Below are 24,815 nucleotides of genomic sequence, written 5' to 3' on the forward strand. Positions count from 1 at the left end.
AGAGACAGAGTGTGTCCCAAGCAGACTCTAACATGGGGCTACAATCTGAGCAGAAACCACGAGTCAGAAACTTAACCAACTGAGCCACCCAGGTACCCCTAAAATTTTTGAACTTAATGTAAATAAATGAGTTAGATCTACCTTAAAGACATGGGGTTGAAAAACTGACTTCCATTGAGTTTCTAAGAAAAATTCAAAATATCAGTTTACGTGGGTTAACAGTTATCTTTCCAGTCCTCTAGTCTATCCTTCTAGTCCTCTATTCTATCTACAGAGTGGAAAAAGAAAGATTAAATTTCTTGTTTCTTCAATTTTCCAGTAATTTCTCACTTTGGCAGAGATTGATTCCTTCAAAGGTAGAAAGTGGTTTAGCAACATCTATAGAAAGAACCTAATGCTTTAAGAATTGTGTCCTCTCAAAAAATGAAACAAGAAGAAACCAGAGAGGAAGACAAACCATAAGAGGCTCTTAATCTCACGAAACAAACTGAGGGTTGCTGGAGGGGAAAGGGTGGGAGGGATGGGGTGGCAGAGTGATGGACACTGGGGATAGTATACGCTGTGGTGAGCACTGGGTATTGTGTAAAACTCATGAATCATACACATCTGTACCCCTGAAACAAATAATATATTATAGGTTTAAAAAAAAACAAAACAAAACTGTGTCCTCTTTCTAATGGTCTTGACACAGGCCCTAATTGGCATCATTAAGTTTTCTCACATAACTTTTAATAAAATTTCATCAGTCTCAGTCTTTAATGGCTCATCAAAAGCACATGATTTATGGTGCTATTCACATAGAAGCTTAACTCCCTACCTCCATATCACAATAAACCCCTTTTTTCTTCAGCTGTTAAGAATTCACTTCAACACTGTAAGTACCATGCATATAAGTACTAGAGTCTGTCTTTTTCGATACTGTTTCTCTGAACACCCATACAGAGTAGATGTTCTGTGAACATCTATTGTAATACATGGTGGCAAGAGAGTAAGTTAGAGAACACTGTGTGACCTGCTGCACCTTTTGACAAAAGTTCCTGGACAGTTAGATGAATCTGTTTCTTAATTAATATAAAGTATGATATCAAAATATAGAACCTATTATAGTCTTAAGCTTTAACAAAAGATTAGTTTGTTTCTATAATATTTGGTTCGAAAATATTTCAAAGCAGTTTAAAAGCAATTTTCTCATCTCTTGATTCAAAATAAGGCAAATAGTGATGAAGGAATAATTTGTGCATTTTAAATTTATACAGATAATATCTTTTTATATAGCTAAATCTAAACCTTTAAAGGGTAGGTTTTCTTTCATCCAGGTCAGAATGTAGCCTCTTAAATCCAAAAATGGTGTCATTTGCAGTTCATAAACACCGTGTCAATCAATGATTCAATTCAAGAACTCCATACATATTTATTGCTGCATTCATTTTTAAACAAATATTGCAAAAGATTACACAGAGTGTGAGAAATGTCACCTAAACAGTAAAAAGCCTGTAAATATCAATTCATAATGGTACGTTCCTTGTCTATCATTAAAATAAATATCAGCTTCTTGTCCACTTTCAATTTTACTGAATGCCATCCATTTATAAATTAATTATAATGATTCAAAATATCCAGTCACATTTTTCCTATCACTTCTCAATGTTTCTTCCATCCCCTAAAGTCATGATTTGAAAATTAAATGTAAGAACAATTTACAGACCTCCATCCATCCTTCTGGAGATAACTGAAGGCTCCATCAACAACACTTGCAAAGAACTGGCCTCCAGTGATGAAAAGGGTATTGATGGTGACTAAGCGACCTCTTAAATTGGGCGGGGAGACCTCGGCGATGTACACGGGCACTGTCATGGAAGCAATGCCTGTGAAGAAACAAGGAAAAGTCAACAGAAGACACTTCCTCAAGATTTCTGTCCTTGTTATAAATACTGATGATAGACAAAGACACAGACACACACCCTTGGTTTTCTACTTAAAACAAGGTTTACCAGATACTTAAAGATTTTGTTTATAACTAGTGACTACTGAAGAATAAATAAAGACATATTGCGGAGAGACCCACTTTCATACTACCACTTGAAAACCTAAAAAGGAAACTACCTCTAGAGCTCTCAGATAGCTTTAGAATGTATATAAAGCATGCATTGTAAGTTTTGTGGACTAAAAATAAGAAAATCCTCTCTAGATAGGATATAATTATCAAAACATTTTTAGTCTATATGGAAATGTAATCAGACAACGTCGAGAATAAAAATTATTATCCTAGAATCATAGTAACTACTCAAAGTCATCACTTCCAGGAGACACACCAAAACCAACCAGCTTACTATATAAAAAATCCATACAGTTAAGTCACCCTATTTGACTGGCTAGCTATAGATTTCTGAAGTAGCTTACAATGGACAACACTTTGGTAATTTAGAATCCTTAAGAACATATGATCTTAATCATAAAACAGATGGTTTTATGGGTAAGGTATATTTGGTTATACCTGCTTAAAATCTGTTTCTATCTGAAATTAATGCAGCACAGCCTATGGTAGTATTTCCAGAACTTCACTGATCACTAAATCACTTATGTAGCCCTTTTTTTTTTTTTTTTAAATAAAGATGCTCTCACCCTACCCACCTCAGAACTACTAAATAGGAAACAAGAGATGGGAAATGGATCTGTCTTTTAAAAATCATCCAAGCACTTCTGATGCTCACCATGTATTTGAAAAACTACAGTTCCATAGTCCACAACTTTAGGCTAATCCAAAATTACTTCTTAAAGGAAAATCTTGATCCTCTTGGCCATATGGAGCTCACTGCTCAGTGGCACTTCCAATTTCTCGGTATGCCTGATTATGTAATCTAAAACTACTATCTAATCAATAGTTGCCAAAAGCTAAGTGAAAAAAAAAAAAAGTCCAGCAGGATTATCTAAGAAAATGTAATCTTTTTCTACCTGTAGATACTAGAAGTTGATCTCTACACTAAGCCAGAACATCAATGGGTTACATAAGATACCCAGGAAGAACTGAATTAATTTATATAATGACAAAAAATAGTCTATACTGAAGGGAACAGCACGAAGACAGCTGCTGTTGCATTTTCTGTACAGGGGGTGCCGATGGTACTATTTACCACATTCCAGATAACAGGAGACATTTGTCTATAGTCTCAGTAACCACAACAGTTGTGCTTCCCTCTCTGTGTTTACCGGCACTATCAATCACACAGCAGTCTTTAATTTCATTCTTTATTAGGCAGTCAGAGATACCCACTTCTACTAAGTGTTTTGGACTTCACAGTATTTATTCTGTGAGCGAAATTCCCTCCTGATGTCTCAACTGTCCCGAATTCCACCTATTTTAGACATACGTTTTGCCATATTTTTATTTACTTTGTTCCATCTTTGAACCAAGCAAATACATGGACAAGATTTATTTAAGTTAATATATATCTGCTTCTGTACTTCCGAATAACTACTAGTAATAACTGCACACAAGTCAGCCCATTAAATCTCAAAACTATACACTCTGTAGTTTCCACCAGTATTGTCTGCTGCCGTGGTGTCTATCAATATATATAAATATGCATGCAAAGAATTCAGCTTTTATGAGTTTCATAAAATAAGCACAAGTTAGCAGACAAAGTATGAGTAGTCCTTACAATTAAAGCATCACCTAAGCAGCTGGAAGTTTCCATCTGACTGCTAATCAATTTAAGAGAACACATCATACTAAATTGGCTTTCATCTAACTTGGAAAGAGGAAATATTTGATGCAAATGTTGACAAATTAATTGTATATTCTTTTTAGTTCTTTTACAATTAGAACATCTCAATAAGCGTCTAGAAAGAAGACAGCAGTAATCGTCTGGGTTTCTTTTCCTGCTTTGGTCTGGCTGTAATGAGAATTTAGTTGCTCTCCTTAGCCAGACATCTTGACTCAGGCACACAGCCCAGAGATTTAGCATGGGAAATGAGGGCTGTGGTTTTAGGCAGCTCGTGGCTTGTCACAAAGTCCATAGATTTTACCTGATAGAAATGTAGAGATAACCTCAAGCCTTATAAAGGTTAATTATTAAAAATAAACATCAGGATCTTGAAAAGTAACAGGAAAGGGCAAAGAGAAAAGAATGAGGAACTAAAAAAAGACTCACTAGATTTAGAATTGGAAAGAACCCCCCAAAGAACTAATGAGTGCTCATATTGACTTAACAGTGTTAAAATCACCTGCATTTGATGTTTCACAGGGAGTGATTATTTTATTAAATCCTCACAACATCTCTATAATGGACATATAATTATCCACATTTTGCAAAAAAGGACCTTACCCCAGGTCAGATGACAATAAGTAGAAGAAGCAAAATTTGAACCAGAGAGATTCCAGAACCCAATTTTGAAAGTTCTAGACTCTACTGACTGGCCAGCACAGATGAGGGTAGGTTCTGGAAACAGTGAGTGGACAAATCAACCCTCTGGGTCTCCATAAATAAATAAATAAATAAACAAAAAAACACACACGCACCCCACTTGAAAGCACTTAACTTTGTGCTTAGCATACAGAAAGTAGCCAATAATGTTAGCAATTACTTCTTACTATACCTCTAGTTATTAGGCATTCTAACTGTTTTTGATTCAGTTTGACTTGTATTAGGCAATGGCATTACCAGGATGAATATAAGTGAACAAAACAGGGTCTCTGTTATAAGAGAAGCTATATACAAGCCCCACTCACATAAACAGGCAATCAAATAAATGATTTCAAAATACCATGGTAAGAGTTACAGTATAGCTACACACTAGGTTCTATCTTGTATTGTGGACAACTGCTGCATGCTAATAATGATTAGATGCTAGTTCAGGACAACGGGCAGACAATTCTACAGAGAAAAGCATGGTTTTAAGGAAATATGAAATGATAAGGATTTTCTCAGAGTTAAAAAATAAGTGTGAAGCAGCATATGTGTAGAGAGGAGATCTGATCAGCTTGATCTGAGCTGGGCATTGTGCTAAGCACTGGAGAAATAGTATTGCAGGAGAGACATGTCCTCTGGCCTCATGGAGTTTAGTGTCTGTCGGTCAAAATGTATTTGAAGAATAAGATATCAAATGTGATGGGTCTTACCGAAGGGGAAGTGTGAAGAACAACAGCTCATAGCAAAGGGACTGGCCCAGCTTGACAAGTCTGACAGTTCTTGGATGAGAAGGTCCTATTTAAGCAGCGATCAGGTGAATGAGTAAGCTAGAGCCCAAAGACAGCGGGGGGATGGTGACACACACTTTAGACAATCAGTCCAGCTTAGCAAAGACCTTGAGGCAAAAAGAGATCCAACCTGTTGAAGAAGAGGGACTATCTCTAGAGACAGAGACCAAACCTGACTATATCTGACTATACAAGGACTTGGTACTCAGAAGCCTTTAAATAGTATAAAGGAAGAAAACGTGCTACCAAATTCACATGTTCAAAGAGTCACTTTCTGGAGTTTGGAAAACTGACTGCAGGGAAGCAACGTGCAGGGACAGTGAAGGAGATGGAGTAAAACGGAGAGATTTCAGAAGTATTCCAGAAGTTAGGTACTGAGATGGAACATGAAGGATGAGAACAAGAACGCGAGGATGATGTTCAGATGTCCAGAAGAAGCATGTCCAGGAGCATGACAGGTACTTGGTACAAAGATAAAGGAGACTGGAAGAGAAGCAAGTGTGGGTAGAAGATAAGAAGGTCAAGTTTTAGCCAGGTTGAGTCAGAGGTGCTCTGTGAAACACACAAGTAGAGAGCAAGTAGAACACTCCCCAAGTGTGTCAGGAATACAGAATATCTACATGTGAGTATTCCCAACTCACCTCACTGCTCCCACCCTATAACTCTGCCAAAATAACCAACCTTTCCTTCCTCTCTCATCTCCTAGGGAGAACCTGGTCTTTGTCACCCTAATTCTTGAGCCATTACCATCCAAGGCAAAAAAGATGGAGAAGAAAGCATGGAACAAAGATCTGGTTTGCAGGTAGAAGTTCAAAAGAAAAAAGACTGGAGAGAGCTGTGAATGAGAGGTTCAGGGTTCATATGGAAAAAATGGGAGCCTTTAACAAAGGAACTGAGGCTTAACTTGGGAGGGAAGGCAGAGGAGTAGACAACAGAGATTTTAAGAAATATTGCAGAACTATAACATACATGCTATTATATTCTTCAAGACACAAATAGAGTACTATTACTATTGAATTACTTAATGTTCCTAAACTGTATATATTTAAAAGCAACTTCAGTGCTTGCCTTGGCAGCACATATACTAAAAGCAACTTCAAAGGGAAACTGGGTCCAGGAGGGTTTGGAAGTTACACAAATATCTGAAGCTCAGAAGATAGTTCTGTGTGGTTGGTGCACAAAACAGAAACCAAAGGAATAGAAGAGATCACCCAGAAACGGAAGAGGAGAAGAATGCCTAGAACTCAGTCTTGAAACATTCCCGTATTTATGGAACAGTAAAAGGAAGAAAGTAAGAAGGAACAACCAGTAAGCATCCACCTTACACTTGAATACCATGTTATTTTCTAAAGTCTTTTTTATGTTACCATTTTATATTAACATGTAAGGTCACCCTAGCAGTTGGTAGATGGGACAGGTGTCATTCATTCCCCCAAGAAAAGGTAAAGAAACCTAGCATCAAAGACAGACAAGAAGAGATTTTCAGGAAGTCACATAAGCAGGTTAACGTCAAAGTGAGTCTCACAGATTCAGGTCCCCTAATCTTTGTTATGTGCCCCTGGAGAACCAAGGGCCATGCCTCTGATTTGAATGTGACCCTTTAGAAATGTCTCAGACATGTTCTCTTTTCGGACCTACTACCTTAGCACATGTGAACTTCTAGGGAAAGGACAGTCTGATCTCTCTCCTGCCCCCTACGACCTGCTATGTGACTTACTGTCACCAGATGTCATGTTAAAGCGTTCAGTCTCATTAGTCAATTGTATGCGATTTGCTGCATAATGTCAAGTAGACAAGTGTAAACCCATAAAACCTCTATGAAAATGGGGAACTATAAAAGAATGTTATGTTCAGGGAGAGCAGAGGGCTCCACGTTCACTACAGCTATCTCACCTTGCTATCAATAAGATATCCATGCAAACTATAATTTATGGATTTCTAAACATGGGCCCATTTTTTATAAACCTTGGCTATTAAGGCTCTGCCACCCCAAAACCTCTTCACTACTCTGGGGAAACAAATGGAATTCTGTCCCTAGACAAAGCTCACTGTTCCAATGAAGGGCAGTTAAGTAATACTGTATAAGATCCCCCAAATTAAGAACTAAGTACTTCATAAATGGATGCAATTAATGATATAAAGTTTAGGAAAAATCTCAAAAAAACTTCTGACTTATTCCCAATGCCAAACACTAATCAAAATAAATGTCTGATAAAGAGCAAATCCTTATTAGTGCACCCGAAACCAATGAAGCCAAATGAACATAAGGAATGAGGTGGTGCAAATTCCTGTCAGCAGTTTATCAGTGTAAACGCAACCACAAAAATCTATGTTGGTACTGTTTCTGAATATTGTTAGAAAGTCCGATTTCTTACAAAATAAATAAAGACGTCTGCATCAATGGAAACTCATTATCATGCCTGTCCTTAAAGGAGTTTCACGGAGAACTGCACCTCAGACACCACAGTACGACCAATTCCCACACTCTCTCACGTTGCCAAGCTGACCTGTCATCAATAGCTCAAATGCTTGAGTGCTGAAGCTGGCTTTCAAAAACCACTGGAAGCCCTTTTAAAGTCCTGAGTCAGAAGTATAAATAATTTCATAAACAAATAGCATCAGAAAATCCTGTTGCGATATGTAAATACCCATGAACCATAGCAGCCTCTTAGCACAAGCCAGGCAGCAACTAATTAGCTTCTTAGAAGCACAGGAAGGTACCTTTCAATAATAATGATTCTTGAACAAGAAGGACTATGATTAAAAAAAAAAAAAAAGACTATGATGTCCTAATTACATTTTGCAAATCATTGCTCTATGATCTCTAAAGGAATAATTTTAATAAAAAGAAAGAGAATCTGTCTATAAAAGTTTCCCTTATTGTAGCTGTTTCTTTCCATTTGGCTGTCCTGCCCAGGACTGCTTAGTCCACATTCTTCTGAAGAGTCAAGGATCTACAGTTACCAGGTTGTTAACACAGGGAGAATTCAATTTTTATTCTTCTTTAACAAGACTTAAGACTTTCACAAACACCGCTGGGCAACTTCAAAGAGCAATAAGTCCCAAAGGAATGAGAATATATACAAAACACAAAATGCATATAACAGAGGAGCCAGGTTATGGGTGAGATTTTATCTACAGGCATGACAAGCCCAATTATTGTTCTATATAGTGTTAAAAACCTCTTCACAAGGCATTATAAACATGTCACCATCATTTAAACTCCATGAAGTCTTTAACAGCCTAAATGACTTCTCCCTCAGTATTACTTGAGTATATAATACTGATCTCATCATATTCCTTTTTACTGGTAACATCTCAGTAAGGTCTGTATCACAATGATTCTCCAAAGCCAACTACATCCCCTTTAATGTGATGATCATAACTCACATTATCTTCTGTACTCTAACTTGCCTACCTGTTAAGCAGAGACCTTAGCTTAACAGTTTGTTACTTGGAATGCATATACAAAACCATACCCTTTTAAATTATTGTTAATGGACAAGTTTTACACTATACATGTTATTCATTAGGGAAAATTTAGAAGTCACATGTAAAAACGTAGATAAATAAAAATCACCTCTAGTCATACCACCCATACATAACTGCTATTAAAAAATTTGGTTATCATTGGGGAGGTTATGTGCTTTGGTGAGTGCTGTGAAGTGTGTAAACCTGGTGATTCACAGACCTGTACCCCTGGGGATAAAAATATATGTTTATAAAAAATAAAAAATTAAAAAAAATTTGGTTATAACTTGCAGTATTTTCCCCATAATTCTGTAGCGTTAACTCATTACATTACAAACATTTACCTTCTCTTTAACTATTCTTTTCTCAAAAAAGGGTCTCTAGCTTCTTTAAGAAGTAGGTATGATAAATATAGAAGTCAAATGAGTGAGACATAGAAGGTACAACACACTCTGGAGGCCAAAGAAAACACATGCCTGTGTAGCTCTATACAACAATCTAGATACTGGTTTGTCACCCTTATAGCTCAAGATCATTTTAAGTAACAGTGTAATATTCCAGTATTCAGATAAAGAGAAGAGGAAAGACATGTTCCTAGAACACACAGATCAAAGAGGGCAGGGGAAAAAAAAAAAAAAAAAAAAAAAAAAACAGAAGGAAAGAATTTCTTGATAGGGAGAGATGGCAAATAAAGAAATCAATACATATGTTAAGAAAAAAAATTTTTTGCTAAGAAATTTCCTAAATAAGTAAAGGTTATAAGAGAAAGAAAACTGTATGAAATGCTAACAAAAGCGTAATCAGTATGCTTTTACACCAAACGGAATACCCAAAGGTTAATAAAAAATCAATACCTTTCCTCGAGGCAGTGAATTTAGCAAACAGAAACTTAAGTGGTGCTTTGTCATATTTGGCTCTATGTGACATCTAGAAGTAAATGTTCCAGCGCAACAAACAATGTGGACCTAAACAGCAGCTAACGGCTGTGAATCACCTGAATGCAGATTGTAATTGAATAGGCATAGACAAAATACACAAGAAATGTGTACAGAGGAAGATAAGCCCAGGGCTATAATCTGGTTGTGGAAATATTCATGCAACAGATGCAAAGGGCTAGAAAGTAAAACAAAGAATTATTATAGGAAATATTAAAGTAGCAAAGTAATAAATGAACACCCTCCCACCCCAACCAAATTTTTAATCTGTTCTTCACAAAAGGTTTGGCTTTTGCCTAAAATGCAGAACAGAGAGCCATGAGGAAATCAGCTTAAATAAAGACAAGAGAATGAAATAATAGGGAAAAGGGTAGGGTGAAGGATTGCGAAGAACACTAAAAAATTAATAGCCTATGTAAATAACTGCAGAAGTAAACCCCATATTGGAGGCAGGAAATAACAGAAATGAAGCTGTGTGAAATTTCAATCAATGTGGAACATCAATTTGAAATGCTCTCCAAGAATGAAAAGCAAAGGAAATTAAAATGATAAAAGATATGTTGAAAGACAAGCCATTATAAAAGAAATAAATGGGCCCAGAGATAGGTAGCAACAACAAAACACATCCTGAGAAATTTTCTGACTTGTGAAGTTAACAAAAATTGACCAAATTTTTTTACAGGTAGAGCGGAGAGAAAAAACAAACAAACAAACACAAAACACCAGCTTACCCAACAAGTATTAAAAACCAAGCAATATAAAACACCACAGAGCAACAACTGCACATATCTAAGGTGGAAATGTTGTGATCCAAGTATTTTATATCTTGCCAAGTTGTCTTTCAGGCGTGAGAATGTGAAAGACATTCTCAAGTAGAAAACACCTAAGATAAACCATCCATTTACTATATTTGAAATGACCTCTAAACCAACCCAAAGATTAACAACAAAACCCTGAAGGATAGGGAAGTTTCAGAATAAACAGCTCAGAGGATCTGCCCCTCGATTCGGGGGTGGGTGGTGGTGGTTAGAATAGCTGAACAGGTAGACAACTGAGTATTCACTCAACCCTTCTTATTAGGCTCTTCTCTTTTCCCAGTTCTAAGTAACATTTCTTGAGCTGCACAGATAGAATTTCTTGGCTAACAACCACTTCAAAGCATTAACTGGTCTTTCTCTTTTCCAGCACTTGGTAGCAACAGCTAAACATTTTACTTGGTTAGAACATTATGCCTGAATAATTATTGAATAATAATTTCTACTTAATGTCCCAAAAGGCAAAGATTCATAGAAGATAATGTCCATCTTCATTATTAAAAAATCTCTATTAATGACTTCCTGTGTTTCTAAAAAGTATAGTGAATGACTCTAGCCTATGAGTTTTTTAAAGTGGTAAAAATCATGTAAGTCACCCATTAATAGATATTTTTTCTCCCAGTCTCTTCTAATATTACCTTTCTATCTACATGAATATTCCTATGCTGCATATAGTTTTAAAAGCCAAGAGAAGGGGTGCCTAGTGGCTCAGTGGGTTAATCCTCTCCCCTGCCAAAGGGTCTTGGGGTCCTGGAATTGAGCCCTGTATCCAGCTCTCTGCTCAGCAGGGAACCTGCTCCCCCCTCTCTTTGCTTGCCTCTCTGACTACTTGTGATCTCTCTCCCTGTCAAATAACTAAATAAAACCTTAAAAAAAAAAAAAAAAAGCCAAGGTAAGTAAAAAAAAATCTTAAAGTGAAAATGCAGAGGAAAAAGATCTACAAACAATGATACACAACCTGCTTTCACAGATTCTTCACTAACAAGTCACAGTAATCACGGAAATCTACCTGCAATAAATTTTTAGCTGTTTGATGAAGAACAGAGCCAAGTTGGCTTCCACTGCCTCTTATTTTATTACTATAAAATGGGGAACTATGTTCTTCATGTACACTTTTTGTACTTATCATCCAAGATACTTTTGAAATAGAAAATGGAAAAGTCTGTCTGCTCTTAGGAGCCCTAGTTCTGTATCATCTGGCTTTAAGAAACCTAAATCTCACTAATGATAAAAGTGAACAGAGTGAGTGACAAATGATCCTTAAGGTCCTCCCTAGCTCAGAGTTAAAACTGTTTTAATAGACATAACTGACTTTCTATTTTGTTCTTTAGTATACCAACAATGGATACATAACTTAGAGACCGTTTTGCTGAGTCTTTGAATTGGTAGGTACCAATCACAGTGAAACATTGATCACCAGTTCAGGGTTCTGTTTCGTTTTACTTATAGGGTCTAAAAAGTATATAGCGATCTTTAACATTTATGAAAGGTAATAACCAAGATGCCATAACTGTGGCTTAGTAACACTCTTAGAAATAGACTCCAAAAAAAAAAAAAAAACCCACAAAGACAAAAAAGAAATAGACTCCAAGTGATATGACAAATAATGAACGCTATGGATACTTGAGAAAAAGGCACTATCATCTCTCTTAAGCTGGCTTTAGAAAGAGATGATTAAAATGAACCCCTGTACTGCTCTCTGAGGCTTATAAACATACACTCTACTTGTAGCTCTAGTGGCAGCTCCGACTCAGTCCAGGAAGCCTAGCTTTGGTACACACTAGCTGGCATTATCTCTTATTTCTGCTCCAGCAGCTTTGACACACTGACACAGCCAGAATAAATACACAGGAGTATTTCCAAATTCTTTAACAGATGAGGAGGTAAAGTGATTTTTATCACTGCTGCTACTCCCATTTTACCTTAATAATTCAATTGTAAAAATACGTAGCTCATTGTCTTACCCTTTTTGAATAGTATTTTGCAAAATCTCCATCTACAAGTATGCCAATGGCATATTTGAACAGGCTTTTATTTATATGAAGTTAATTTCCTATTCAGGAGGAGACAGCAGAAAGGCAGATGACAGACATATGTGGGAGGACGATGAACAGGTGACAAACAATAGATGGCAGAGATATGGTTAAAAATCATTTATGTTCGTTTTCAAAGGGCTAATTTCAACCTGATGAGCACTCAAAATGAGTCGCTTTAGATACAAAAAAATTAAAAACGTCCTTCTCTTGGTAGGTCTCTTGTCAAGCTGGAACGGGTCCCCCAAATCCTGACATTTCCTTTCTTCAAGTATATCCCGCCTTTAAGCTCGTGTTTATCTTATTTAATGGGAGGTCACAAACAAAAGAAGAAAGAGAAAAAGAAACAAGTAGTTTCTTTGAAAACACAAAAGAAGGAAGACATAACCCCTGTATTTTGGCCATCTCCAATCTTCTCACTGCTGTTAGAATTTCTCTGTTGAAGGATAGGTGACTTCTCGCCAGCAACAAGGGAACTCAGAAGACAATCAAATGGTACTTTGCTGAGAGAAAGTAACTACCAATCTAGGTTTCCAATCTAACAAAAAAATGTCTCAAGAACAAAAACAAAATTCTTAAATAAGTAAATTCTAAATGTCTATTTTAGGTTTCTGAACCCTGCTGTCATGTATTGGTTGGTGAGAAGGGGATCCCTGATATTAAAAACAAAAACAAACAAACAAAAAAACAGTTCTGGGACATCAACGGGGTGTTCAAGAATTCAGCTCACTTCTGATAGTATCTGCCTCTCAGAGAGCATCATATTCCCAAGGTTGAGAGCTCAATCCTACAAAATGGCTCCACCACCTGCATTTCAGATCCCAGTCACAAGCCCATGTTGCTACCTGTGCTTCTGATCCACTGGCTACAAACTAGGACCCCTACAGCTCAGAAGGACCCCTACAGCTCAGAAGACACTCCCCAACTTCAAGTTGTTACCTGTACTTCTGACCAACTGGCTACAGATCAGAGATTCCCACAATCTCCTCCTGAGATTGGATTAATCTGCTTGAGAAGCTCACAGAATTCACAAACATTTTACACTTGATCCTTGAGAATGGGGGTGAGAGTGCCACCCTACGTACTAATAGTTAATAGGAGGTTAAGCCCTCTGTTAACCAGAGGCCTTAGCATAACATAAGCAGTCAATTAACACATATTTGTATATTAGGTTAACTGGAAAAAAAAATCAGCCTCTAAGTAGGTTTGTAAATGCTTCACTGGTTCTTACTGAGGACTATAGCCCAGGAGACAGTATTTCAGATTGCTTGTTAGCTTACAGGGCATTAAATACAAAAAGAGGTATACGATTTACAAGCAATTCTCCAAATACTTGTACATCACGAAGTATTATTTTTCAGTTGCAAAAAATTAAGGTTTAGTTACTTCCACACAGACACATGAAAGACCCTGAGGTCATCTTAATGCACCGTTTCTATCATATCTGACTGATCAAACCATTGCTTGCATGCCTCCACTTAACTCATTTTCCAGTTCTTCCTGTTTTTGAGCTCTCCCTGAGGTCACTTGAGAAGGTCACAAAAGGTTGACATCAATCACCTATTATCGTTTTAGTGCAGTTTCATATATTATATACATCATTCTTTTAATAAAAGAAGCTAAAGAAAGTTATTAAGAAAATCATAAAGGAGATAAAATACATTTATAGCACTGAAAGAACACTCTACTGCCTCTATTTTGATCTCAAACCTTATAATTAAGTTCTTCTTTCCAGCTTTTCTCTTAACACAGGAAAGATCTTGGGGGCAAAGTGCTTCCTGAAGGGAACAGGAACCACCCTCTCAAGTCCTAAGGACTGCCCTAAGCCAGCAAGACCCAACCTGACAGACCTCACGACAATGATCTATCTGACCTTCTCTGCCACTTGCACAGAACCAACCGACCTTTGTCCTACATTTTTCTTATATAAACCTGGAAGTATTTTTGGCACTTTGAAGACAGTCTTTGAGACACTCGCCCAGTGTCTTCCCAGTTTTGGCCTCATGGAAATAAAGTCCTCTCTCGTTTTACCACCACTCATTTCTCTACCTTTGGATTCTGTCAGCAGGAAGTGGTTGAATGTGTCTGTTTGGGACCCCTGAAGCCAGATGATCTCACACCCTGCACCTATGCTACACTACTGCACTGTATTTATTGAAAAAAAAAAAAAAAAATCACTATGTAAGTAGACCCACATAGCTTAAGCCCATGTTGCTGAAGGGTCAACTAACTAGCTCACTGGTTTGCTGTAAACAGATAAAACTCAGGAAGAGCCAGATGGAGGAGATGCACAGGGAAGGTGTGTGGGAATGGGCACAGAGCTTCCATCCCCTCTACAGCATGCCACTCTTCCAGAATCTTCACAGGCTCCCCAGCCAGGAAGCTTTCCAAAACCCCAACCCTTTTGAGTTTTAATGGGGGTTTCATTGACCTTCAACCTCCAGCCCCTCTTCCTTCCCCTGAGGGCAGGAGGTGGGACTGAAAGTTCCAACCTTCTACTGGCATGATGGACTCTTCTGGCAACCAGCCCCCATCCTGAGGTGCTTCACAAAAGTCACATTTATCACTCACTCTCTGCACTGGGGAAATTCCAAGGTTTTAAGAACTGTGAGCCAGGAACTGTGGACTAAGACCAAACATATTTCCTAAAACCACAATATCACAGTATTTCAGATAAAAAGTGATCCCAAATGGATGATGCAATAGAATAAAGACACAAGAAGTAATGAAGAACAGAGAAAGTGATAAACACATATAAGATACCTAAAAACTAAAACTAATCAAAAACCCATCAGCAACACTCTGGGACATATAAATGCAAACTCAAGAAGAAAATCAAAATATATGACAACAGAATCAAAGTTGGGAGGAGGTAAAAAGGAGTTCATATGCTGTAATTTGCTTGTATTATTTAGAAGGAAGGTAAGGACACTTTGTAACGTCAGGCTTCATTATGTTAAGTATGAGTAAAATTTCAATGGCAACTACCAAAAAAATACGCAAACAAAATCTAACTTCCAAACTAGTTGAAAGAAAGTTATATGAGAAAAAGAAGAAAAAAATGAAGCACCAATAAATTGGGAGTAAGAAGGCAGCTTTAAATTCAATTATTTCAATAATTATTATACATGTGAAAGAATCAAATGCAGCAAGTAAAAAGAAGAGTGATCCACCTAGATTTAAAGCAATCTCTATAGATTCAAGATTTACTTCATTTTTATTCAAAAAAATCCAAAAAACAAAAAACATGTGTTAAAAGAATATGAACAAGACTAAAAACAAAAGAATAAAAAAGATAAACAAGGAAAAGTCTAAATAAAGAAAGCTGAAAAACTTAAAAAAAAAACTGAGCAGCCATATTCATTCAGTTAAAATAGTAAGGCAAAAAGTTATTAACTAAAGACAAAAACAGTCATTCAGTACTAATGAAGGATTCAATTCACAAGCAAGAGAAAACAATTACATATGACTCTATAACATGGTTTAAAATACAGAGAACAAAAGATGACAGAAATTTAAAAAATAGACAAATCCACAAATCACAGTGATATAATATCTATTATTGTTACAAATGCAAAAGGAGCATTTATAAAAACTGACCACTATTTGTTCCATACAACAGCCCTGGCCAAATATCAAAAGGCCAAAATGATATGGACCATGATTTACAACCTTGAAGCAAATGCATAAGAAACAAATTAAAAAAAAAAAAAAAGAAAGAAAAGGTAAATTAACCAAAACAAATCAGCCATATGTTTGAGAATTAAAAATATACTTTCAAATAATCCACAGGTCAAAGAAATCATACTGGAAATTTTTTTTGGAAGTGAGTAGAAATAATAAACACTACATATAAATAGTTGTATGATTCACCAAAACAGGTATTTAAATAAGTCCTAAAAATAAATTATCTATGTCTATCCAAAGAATTTAGGGAAAAATTAACTTAAAAAGCATTAAGAAATACTAAATAACAAAAACTAATGAGATAGTAAAGAGGGAATTCAAAAGCCAAAAGCTGGTTCTTTTAAAATATTATTTTTCACAAATATCTGGAAAACTTGTCAAGAAAAGGAAAGCTCAAATAACCAACATTGAGAATGAAAACATAACTACAGAAACCTGAAACATAATGAGAGCCACTATGAACATTATTCCTATAAATTTTAAAACTTAGATGAAATAAACACAATCCTAGAAAAGGAAGTTGTCCAGTAATACTGGAAAACCTGAACAGTCCTATAACCACTAACGACATGGGGAAAGATGGTCAAAAAATTATTCCCATAACAAAAACTTCAAACCTAGATGGCTTTGGTTAGCTTCCACAAACTTTCAAGAAACTAATAACTCCATTCTTATATAAACTATTCTATAATATTAGAAAAAGGCAGTATGAAACAAACAAAAAAGGCAGTATTTTTATAACTAATTTGATGGACTCAATCTTTGCTGTAGCAAGAGACACAGATACCTTGTGCTTTTGCATGTCTTACAAGTAGGTACTAACTGATCTTTGTTCCATACTATCTTCTCAAGATATTTGGCACAGCCAACTACAGTAAAAGAAATAGTGTATCCCTCTACAGAAAAGGGTAGTTTTGGAGACAGTCTTGAAAATAAATATCTCCCACCAGAGCAAAAAGCAGCACACTTACTGCCCATTACCAAGTTTGGATACCTTAAGCTCAGGGAACCTCTTCTACATCATAATCCACTGTATGTGAAATGTTACCTAATCTTCTTCAGTTGACCATGTAGGAACTGGGGCTCAAGGAACAGGTGCACAAATGGTGATTCTTTGGGTGCTGTCAGGCATAAAACCCTCTCCTTCATCTCTGACCCAGGAACCTTGTGTCTTCTACCAGAACCCATGAAATTCTGAAGATTAACTTTTAATTTACAAGATAAAATACCTTCACAGTTCCTGACATGCTTGAACTTGAAAAGGTCAGTAGAAGTCATATATCACAAATGAGAAGGAAAAAAATCCTAAAAATATATAACAGAACTGAGCAATCCACCACTGTATAAAAATGCATCATGATAACCCAGAAACACAAGATTATCCTCCAAATGCAATATCAATTAATGTGTTTACTTTATTAAGGAATCAAAAAAGAAAATGTAATTTTTTAAATATAGAAAATGTGTCAGATAAAATTTAACATCCATTAATAATTAAAAACAAAAAAGGAAAAGAAAACTAAAAAATAAATAAGGACTATACTAACTTGATAAAGAGTAAAGAAAAAAAATCCACAGCAAATATCATGCTTAACAAGAAAGTGATTAAAGCATTTTATCTGAAGTTGGGAAGACTTCTATTCAACACTAGAGGTTCTAGCCAATGCAGTAAGATAAGAAAATATGTATAAGATGTAGAAGGGTAAAAAAGCATTATTCACAAATATAATTGTGTATTTTTCTAAAATACCAGTGTATTTCAGATACACTGTAATAATAAAGGAGTTTAACAACAACACTGGATTTTTTTTTAAGTACATAAAAGTCTAATATAGATTCACATACTAATAGCTTGAAAATAAAATTTTAAATTACACCATTATCAAGAGCACCAAAAATAAAAGTTTCTAGTATCAAGTATTAGAAAAAGCAATTTTAAGGAGAAAATTATAAGACTTTATACTTATAACATTAAAGAATATATCAATATTGATGGAAAACCCATGTTTGTGAATTAGAAAACTCAGTATTATAAAGATGCTAGTTCCTTCTAAATTGATACCTAGATTCTGCACAACCTAAATCAAAATCTCAACAAGACTGTTTTTTTTTCTATAATTTCATAAGCTGAAAATAAAATGGAAATTTATAAGCTGACTCCTTGATGGAAATCAAGGAACCAAGGAACCAAGGAACCAAGAATAATTATTACACTCTTTTGAGAAAAAATAAAGGAGGATTTGTCCTCCCATGTGTCAAGACTTAATATAATGCTATTACAACCATACAGTACAAGAGCACAAAAGAGTCACACCTATATATCAATGTTTGACATACAGTAGAAGAGGTATCAAGAGGAAAAGATGAACCTTTTAGTAAATCATGGTGAGACAACTGGGTATCAAGATGTTATAAAATGAACTTGAATCATACCTCTCACTACACACAAAAATCAATTCAAGCCGAGCTAAAGATAAAACATACAAAGAGAAATATATAATAAAAGTAAACTTATGAAGTTTTTAGAAGACAAGAGAGGTAGTCTTCAGAGGCTATGGTTTTATAATGAGAAAATCTACAAATCTTCAACTTAACCTACTCTGACAGTAGAGGGTAATGCCATGACCAGAAAACAAGATTAATATAGAACAAATTCACAAAACACACTAAATTTTTTGTTTTCTTATTTTTGTAGCTTCAGAAAGAAAAGGCAAATGATCCACATATTGTAAACACAAAGACAACATAAACAACAGAGGGAAAGAAAGGACATCTGATTTCATTTACCTGAGGATTTTCAGAAACAAATGAAAAGACATTTGCAATTAAAAATAAAATTAGAAAGTCAACTCTAAAATATCTTAGGGGTACTTTCAGAACAGAAACCACTGGCTAAACTAAATTTCACTCCATAATCTTTCATATTCCCAAAAAAACACTACAAATTTCCATGTATTAAAAAAGTACTAAGCTATTGAAAAAAAATTAAGTGTTCAAATTCATCTTAAGAAAAATTTTCCTAAAATTTTTGAGGGTAATGCTAACAATTATACTATAAGTTTAGAGAAAATTCTCTTTTTTTAAAGCTTCAATTATTCTTCCTGCTTCACCTAAAGAGAATTTGGTGATGCAAGAGTAAGAAGTCATTATAGTTTCTTTTTTTTCTTTAAGTCACCCTGTGCTGATCATGACAAGTACACTCCTTAATCCCCATCACCTATTTCACCCATCCGCCCACCCACCTCCCTCTGGCAACCATCAGTTTGTTCCTATACTAAATTTGTTTCTTGGCTGTAGAGCTCTACCCCCGTACCGCCCCACCCCTTGCTCATTTATTTCATTTCTTAAATTTTGCATATGAGTAAACCATATGGTAAATGTCTTTCTCTGACTTATTTCACTTAACATTACATTTTCTAGATCCATTCATGTTGTTGCAAATGGCTGAATTTTAAGGCTGAATAATATTCAGTGTGTGTGTACACACACACACACACACACCCCACCACCTCTTCTTTATCCATTCATCTACCAATGGACAATTGTCTGCTTCTATAATTTGGCTATTGTATATAATGCTTCTATAAATATAAAAGATGCATGCGTCCCTTTCAATGAGTGTTTTTTATTCTTTGGGTAAATACCCTGTAGTGCAAATGCTGGAACTTAACATAGTTCTATTTTTAACTTTCTGAGGAAACCCCATTCTCTTTTCTACAGTGGTTGTACCAGTTTATATTTCCACCAAGTGAAGGAGGATTCCTTTTTCTCCACATCTTCATCAACAACTGTTGTTTTTTGTGTTAATTTTAGCCCTTCTGACAGGTGTGATATAATATTTTATTGTAGTTTTGATTTGCATTCCCCTGAGAAGCAAAGATGAACAGCTTTTGATGGGTCTGTTGGCCACCTGGAGGTCTTCTGCCATTTTTAAATTATTTGTTTTTGGGGTGTTGAGTTGGGTTCTTTACATATTTTGGATACTAATTGTCTATCATATATATCATTTGCAAATATCTTCTACCATTCTGTAGGTTGCCTTTTAGTTTTGCTGATTGTTTCCTTCACTGCGGAGAAGTTCATTTATTTTGATGTAGTCCGTATAGTTTACATTCATTCCCCTTGCCTCAGGGGGCCTACCTAGAAAAAGGCTGCTATGGCCAATGTCACAGAAATTACTGCCTGTGCTCTCTTACAAGATTTTTATGGTTTCAGGTCTCACATTTTGGTCTTTAATCCATTTTGAATTTATTTTTACATATGGCATAAGAAAGCAGTCCAGTTTTCCCAACACCACTTGTTGAAGAGACCATCTTTTTCCCATGGTATATTCTGCCCTGCTTTTTAGAGATTAGTTGACCATATAGTCATGGGCTTTTTTTCTGGATTTTCTATTTTGTTCCAATGAGCTATATATCTATTTTTATGCCAGTACCATACTGTTGTGATCACCACAGCTTTGTAATACAATTTGAAGTCTGGAATTGTAACGTCTTCAACTTTGCTTTTCAAGATTGTTATGTTATTCAGTGTCTTCTGTGGTTCCCTAAAAATTTTAGGATTGTCTGGTCTAGTTCTGTGAAAAATGCTGTTGGTATTTTGGTAGGAATTGATTTACATGTGTAGACTGTTTTGGGTAAGACAGACATTTTAACAGTATTTGTTCTTCCAACCCATAAGCATATAATGTCTTTCCATTTCTCTGTGTTGTCTTCAGTTTCTTTCATCACTGTTTTGTAGCTTTTAGAGACAGGTCTTTTATCTCTTTAGTTAGGTTTATTTCTAGGTATTTTATTATTTCATGGTGTAATTGTAAATAACACTGATTCCTTAATTTCTCTTTCTGCTGCTTCATTATTGTAGAAAGAACTGGAACAGATTTCTGTAAATTGATTTTGTAATCAAAATCAAACTACAACTTTACTGAATGCATTTATCAAGTATAGTAGTTTTTTTGTGGAGTTCTTTAGGTTTTCTATATATAGTATCATGTCATTTCCAAATAGTTATAGTTTTACCTCTTCCTTACCAATTTGGATACCTGTTACTTTTTTTGTTGTTGTCTGATTGCTATGGCTAGAACTTCCAGTACTATCCTGAATAACAGTAGTGAGAATGGACATCCTCGTTCTGCTCCTGGCCTTAGGAGAAAGGCCCTCAGCTTTTCCCCATTGAGGATAATATTACCTGTGGACTTTTCATATATGGCCTTTATTATGTTGAGGTATGTTCCCGCTAACCCTACCTTGTTGAGAGTTTTTATCATGAATGAATGCTGTACTCTAACACTTTTTCATTGTATCTTATTTTTAAAATGACATTTACCAAAAAGTTAATGGCCGACTAGCTACAGGCATATATAACTTTCATTTTTCTAGTATCTATTTATTAGTTCTTTTATATACTCAATAATCCCTATGAATTTCTTTTAATCCTAAGAAACTGGATAAATCTATACATTGCAATAACAAAACAAAACAAAACAAAAACAAAACTAATGAACTTTTGCAGGCTAATGATTGTTCACCATTTGTGACACTTCAATTTTAAAGCCAGAAGATAGAAAACTCAATTCTAGTGCTACTTTCTGGAATTTTCACAAACAACTTGCCCCAATATTTACTTGAATCCTAAATTTGTTTTCCCTTTGATAGACAGGAGAATAAGGAGATATTTCTGCCAACAATTCATTGAAGCATAATGTCTACATCTAAATTAGTATAAAATGGAAAAAAAAGCAGCTGCTGTGTCTCTATTCAAAATCACACAGCAGCTGTGAAAAGGGTTTTATTCTTCCACTTCCAAGTCAGTACATCAAAAACTTCACCCAGGAGCTTGCCAGTAACTTCCAAACTAATTGTAGAATTGCCATAGCAATGAAACGACAATAGGCACACACGATCATTTGGACTTCTAAGCCTGGGCTATTTATAATTGGAACAATGACTCTGACAAGAAAGTCATAGAGGATAGACTAATTAAGGTGTTTAACTCCAAAAATGTAAAAGGCTCAACTTCAGTTTGTTTCATTCAGCTTACTTCAGAAAAATAATGACTATATAATTTCATGATCTCTTTTTTTTCTATTTTGTTAAAACCGAGCATCAGTGTTTACACAACACATATCAAACATTGGGTTATTTTTCTCCAGTAGAATATCTGTGGAATAATCTCCAGTATCAATTATAAATGTATTTTAAAATGTCAGGTCCATTTCTTACAACTGAATGGCCTTAAATTGAACATATAAATTTAAACAACAATAAATGTTATTCTGGTGTATTCCAACCTAAATAAAAATACCCAGTGTGGAGTAATTATTTATTGATGAAAGAAGGAAGGAAAGAATAAAAATGACAATGTTACTAAAAGACTAATGGACTCCCACAGTGCAAAAAATTTCTTTTCATGAGCAAGAGACTCCCACTATAAATGTCCTAATCTTTCTGCCTTATTAAAATTACCAAAATTGGAACCCACTACAAGCCAGTAATAACTGATAGTAATGTCTCCATATATTGAGTTTCATCACAATCAATACAGCAAAATATTTAATCAAGGCTATCAATTCCAAGGATGGTATTTGAGGCTATTGTAAAATACAGAAGTGTTAGTACTAAGAAACAACAGGAAAAATCATGTTGCAGCATTTGTAGTATTACTAGAAGTCCTTTAAAAAACCTGCACTTTGGGGCACCTGGATGACTAAGTGTCTGCCTTCAGCTCAGGACGTGATTTCAAGGCCCTAGGATCAAGCCCTGCATCGGGCTCTCTGCTCAGCAGGGAATCTGCTTCTCTCCTCTCACTCTCTGTGTTCCCTCTCTCTTAAATAAATAAATCTTAGGAAAAAAAAAAAAACTAAAATAAAATAAAAACCTGCACTTTGATGGTTAGTTAAACCCAAACTTACTAAATTTCAAAAATTATTTCAAAAAACAAATACTAATTAAAAACTAAACACTGTTATCATTATAGTTGAACAACATAACAAAACCCCTATTTTTTATTTACAACTAATTCAACAAATATCATGTATGATACATACTGATAATATCAGGGAGTTTTTAATAGTCAATGTTGAAAACAAAACTCTACTAAAAAATGACTAAGTGGAGCACTAATATTTAAACGAGAGAGAGGAAAAAAATAAACGCAACTCTAGTCCACGGTAGGCTACATAAATAGAATTAGCAACATGAAAATAAATTGCTGAGATTATATAACAATTAGAGATTCTTCTGGCTGTTTTATTCACATACTCAGATCTCTCTGCTACCCCTCAAAACTATCACCTATCTACTGGGATTCTGGGATTCTGTAAGTGTTCTACATGTTACAGACACCTTATAATTTCTCCATGGCAACCTGAAGTGACCCAAAGAGTCAAATTATTTTCAGAGGGTAGGAATATTTGATTCTGACACTCTATTACAAAAATTAACCACAATGGAGACAAAGTAAATCAAGAGATGGATAATAGGGCGCCTGGGTGGCTCAGTTGGTTAGGAGACTGCCTTCAGCTCAGGTCATGATCCCAGAGTCCTGAGATTGAGTCCCACATCTGGCTCCCTGCTCCCTGGGGAGTCTGCTTCTTCCTCTGACCTTCTCCTCTCTTGTGCTCTCTTACTGCCTCTCTGTCAAATAAATAAATAAAATCTAAAAAAAAAAAGAGAGAGAGATGGATAATAATCTCTTTACACCTATGGAGAGCAACATTTTACACACATGCTTTCTTTTTAATTCTCACAACCACACTTTGCAATAAGTATTGTGAGCTCCATTTACAACAGGCTAAAGAATCAGAAGCTTAAATGAGTTAAACAAAATACCCACAGTCACACAGCTAGTAATTGGAAAGACCACCTGACCTGAATATTCATGATTTTTTAGCCAAACTGTCTCTCTGAAAGTCTTGGTATTTGGCCCACTTTTCAAAAAGGGTTTAGGAAACTTACATGTTAAAAACAATATAAGGGATGCCTGGGTGGCTCAGTCGGTTAAGCGGCTGCTTTCTGCCCAGGTCATGATCCCAGCATCCTGGGATCGAGTCCCACATTGGGCTCCTTATTCTGCAAGCAGCCTGATTCTCCCTCTGCCTCTGTCTGCCACTCTGCCTGCCTGTACTCTACCTCTCTGACAAATAAATAAAATCTTAAAAAAAAAAAAAAACAATTTAAGAAAGCCTCAGATATACACGCATACAAAATTAAATGCAGCTGTCTACCAGAGGTAACTAAAAGTAGACATCTGAGGTTAAATATTTATTAAACTAATGTAAATCCCTAGAACAAGAGTCTCCAAGTAAAAAGGTGCAGCCAGGAAGTTTTAGGCCTAGACCTAATGATATATAAAGCAGTGAGTGTTATATACAACTGTCCTGGGCATAACAGTTAGTAGCTTCAAAGCCTGCCATAAAACAAACACACAGACACTTCTTCTAATCCTGCTTACCCCATATAACTTCCGTAAAGGAAAACTGGGTATTACATGAGTGTCTGCTCAAAGAAATAACATGGGAGTTTTTTTTACGAAATGAGAGTAGCAAAGTTTTCCAAATCCTTCAAACTCCACATAATGAAAATTCACTATGCGACGCCTCATGTTCTGGAGGTAGAACTAAGATACAAGTGAGCAATAATAATTGATCATTCATAAAATATTTAACATAAACCATAAT

General features: G+C 35.6%; 1 protein-coding gene across 1 annotated transcript in view; it reads right to left on the reverse strand.

Annotated features, from left to right (window-relative positions):
• The window catches only part of SLC2A13 (solute carrier family 2 member 13), a 373,009-nt gene that overhangs the window by 312,298 nt on the left and 35,896 nt on the right, over positions 1-24,815 (reverse strand). Inside the window, exon 2 of the mRNA XM_082740721.1 lies at positions 1,706-1,865. Within this exon, the coding sequence (XP_082596847.1) occupies positions 1,706-1,865 (160 nt within the window). The remainder of the gene's footprint in view (positions 1-1,705; positions 1,866-24,815) is intronic.

The sequence above is a fragment of the Mustela nivalis genome (genome assembly GCF_964662115.1).
Source record: "Mustela nivalis genome assembly, chromosome: 7".
Classification (NCBI taxonomy): Eukaryota; Metazoa; Chordata; class Mammalia; order Carnivora; family Mustelidae; genus Mustela; species Mustela nivalis.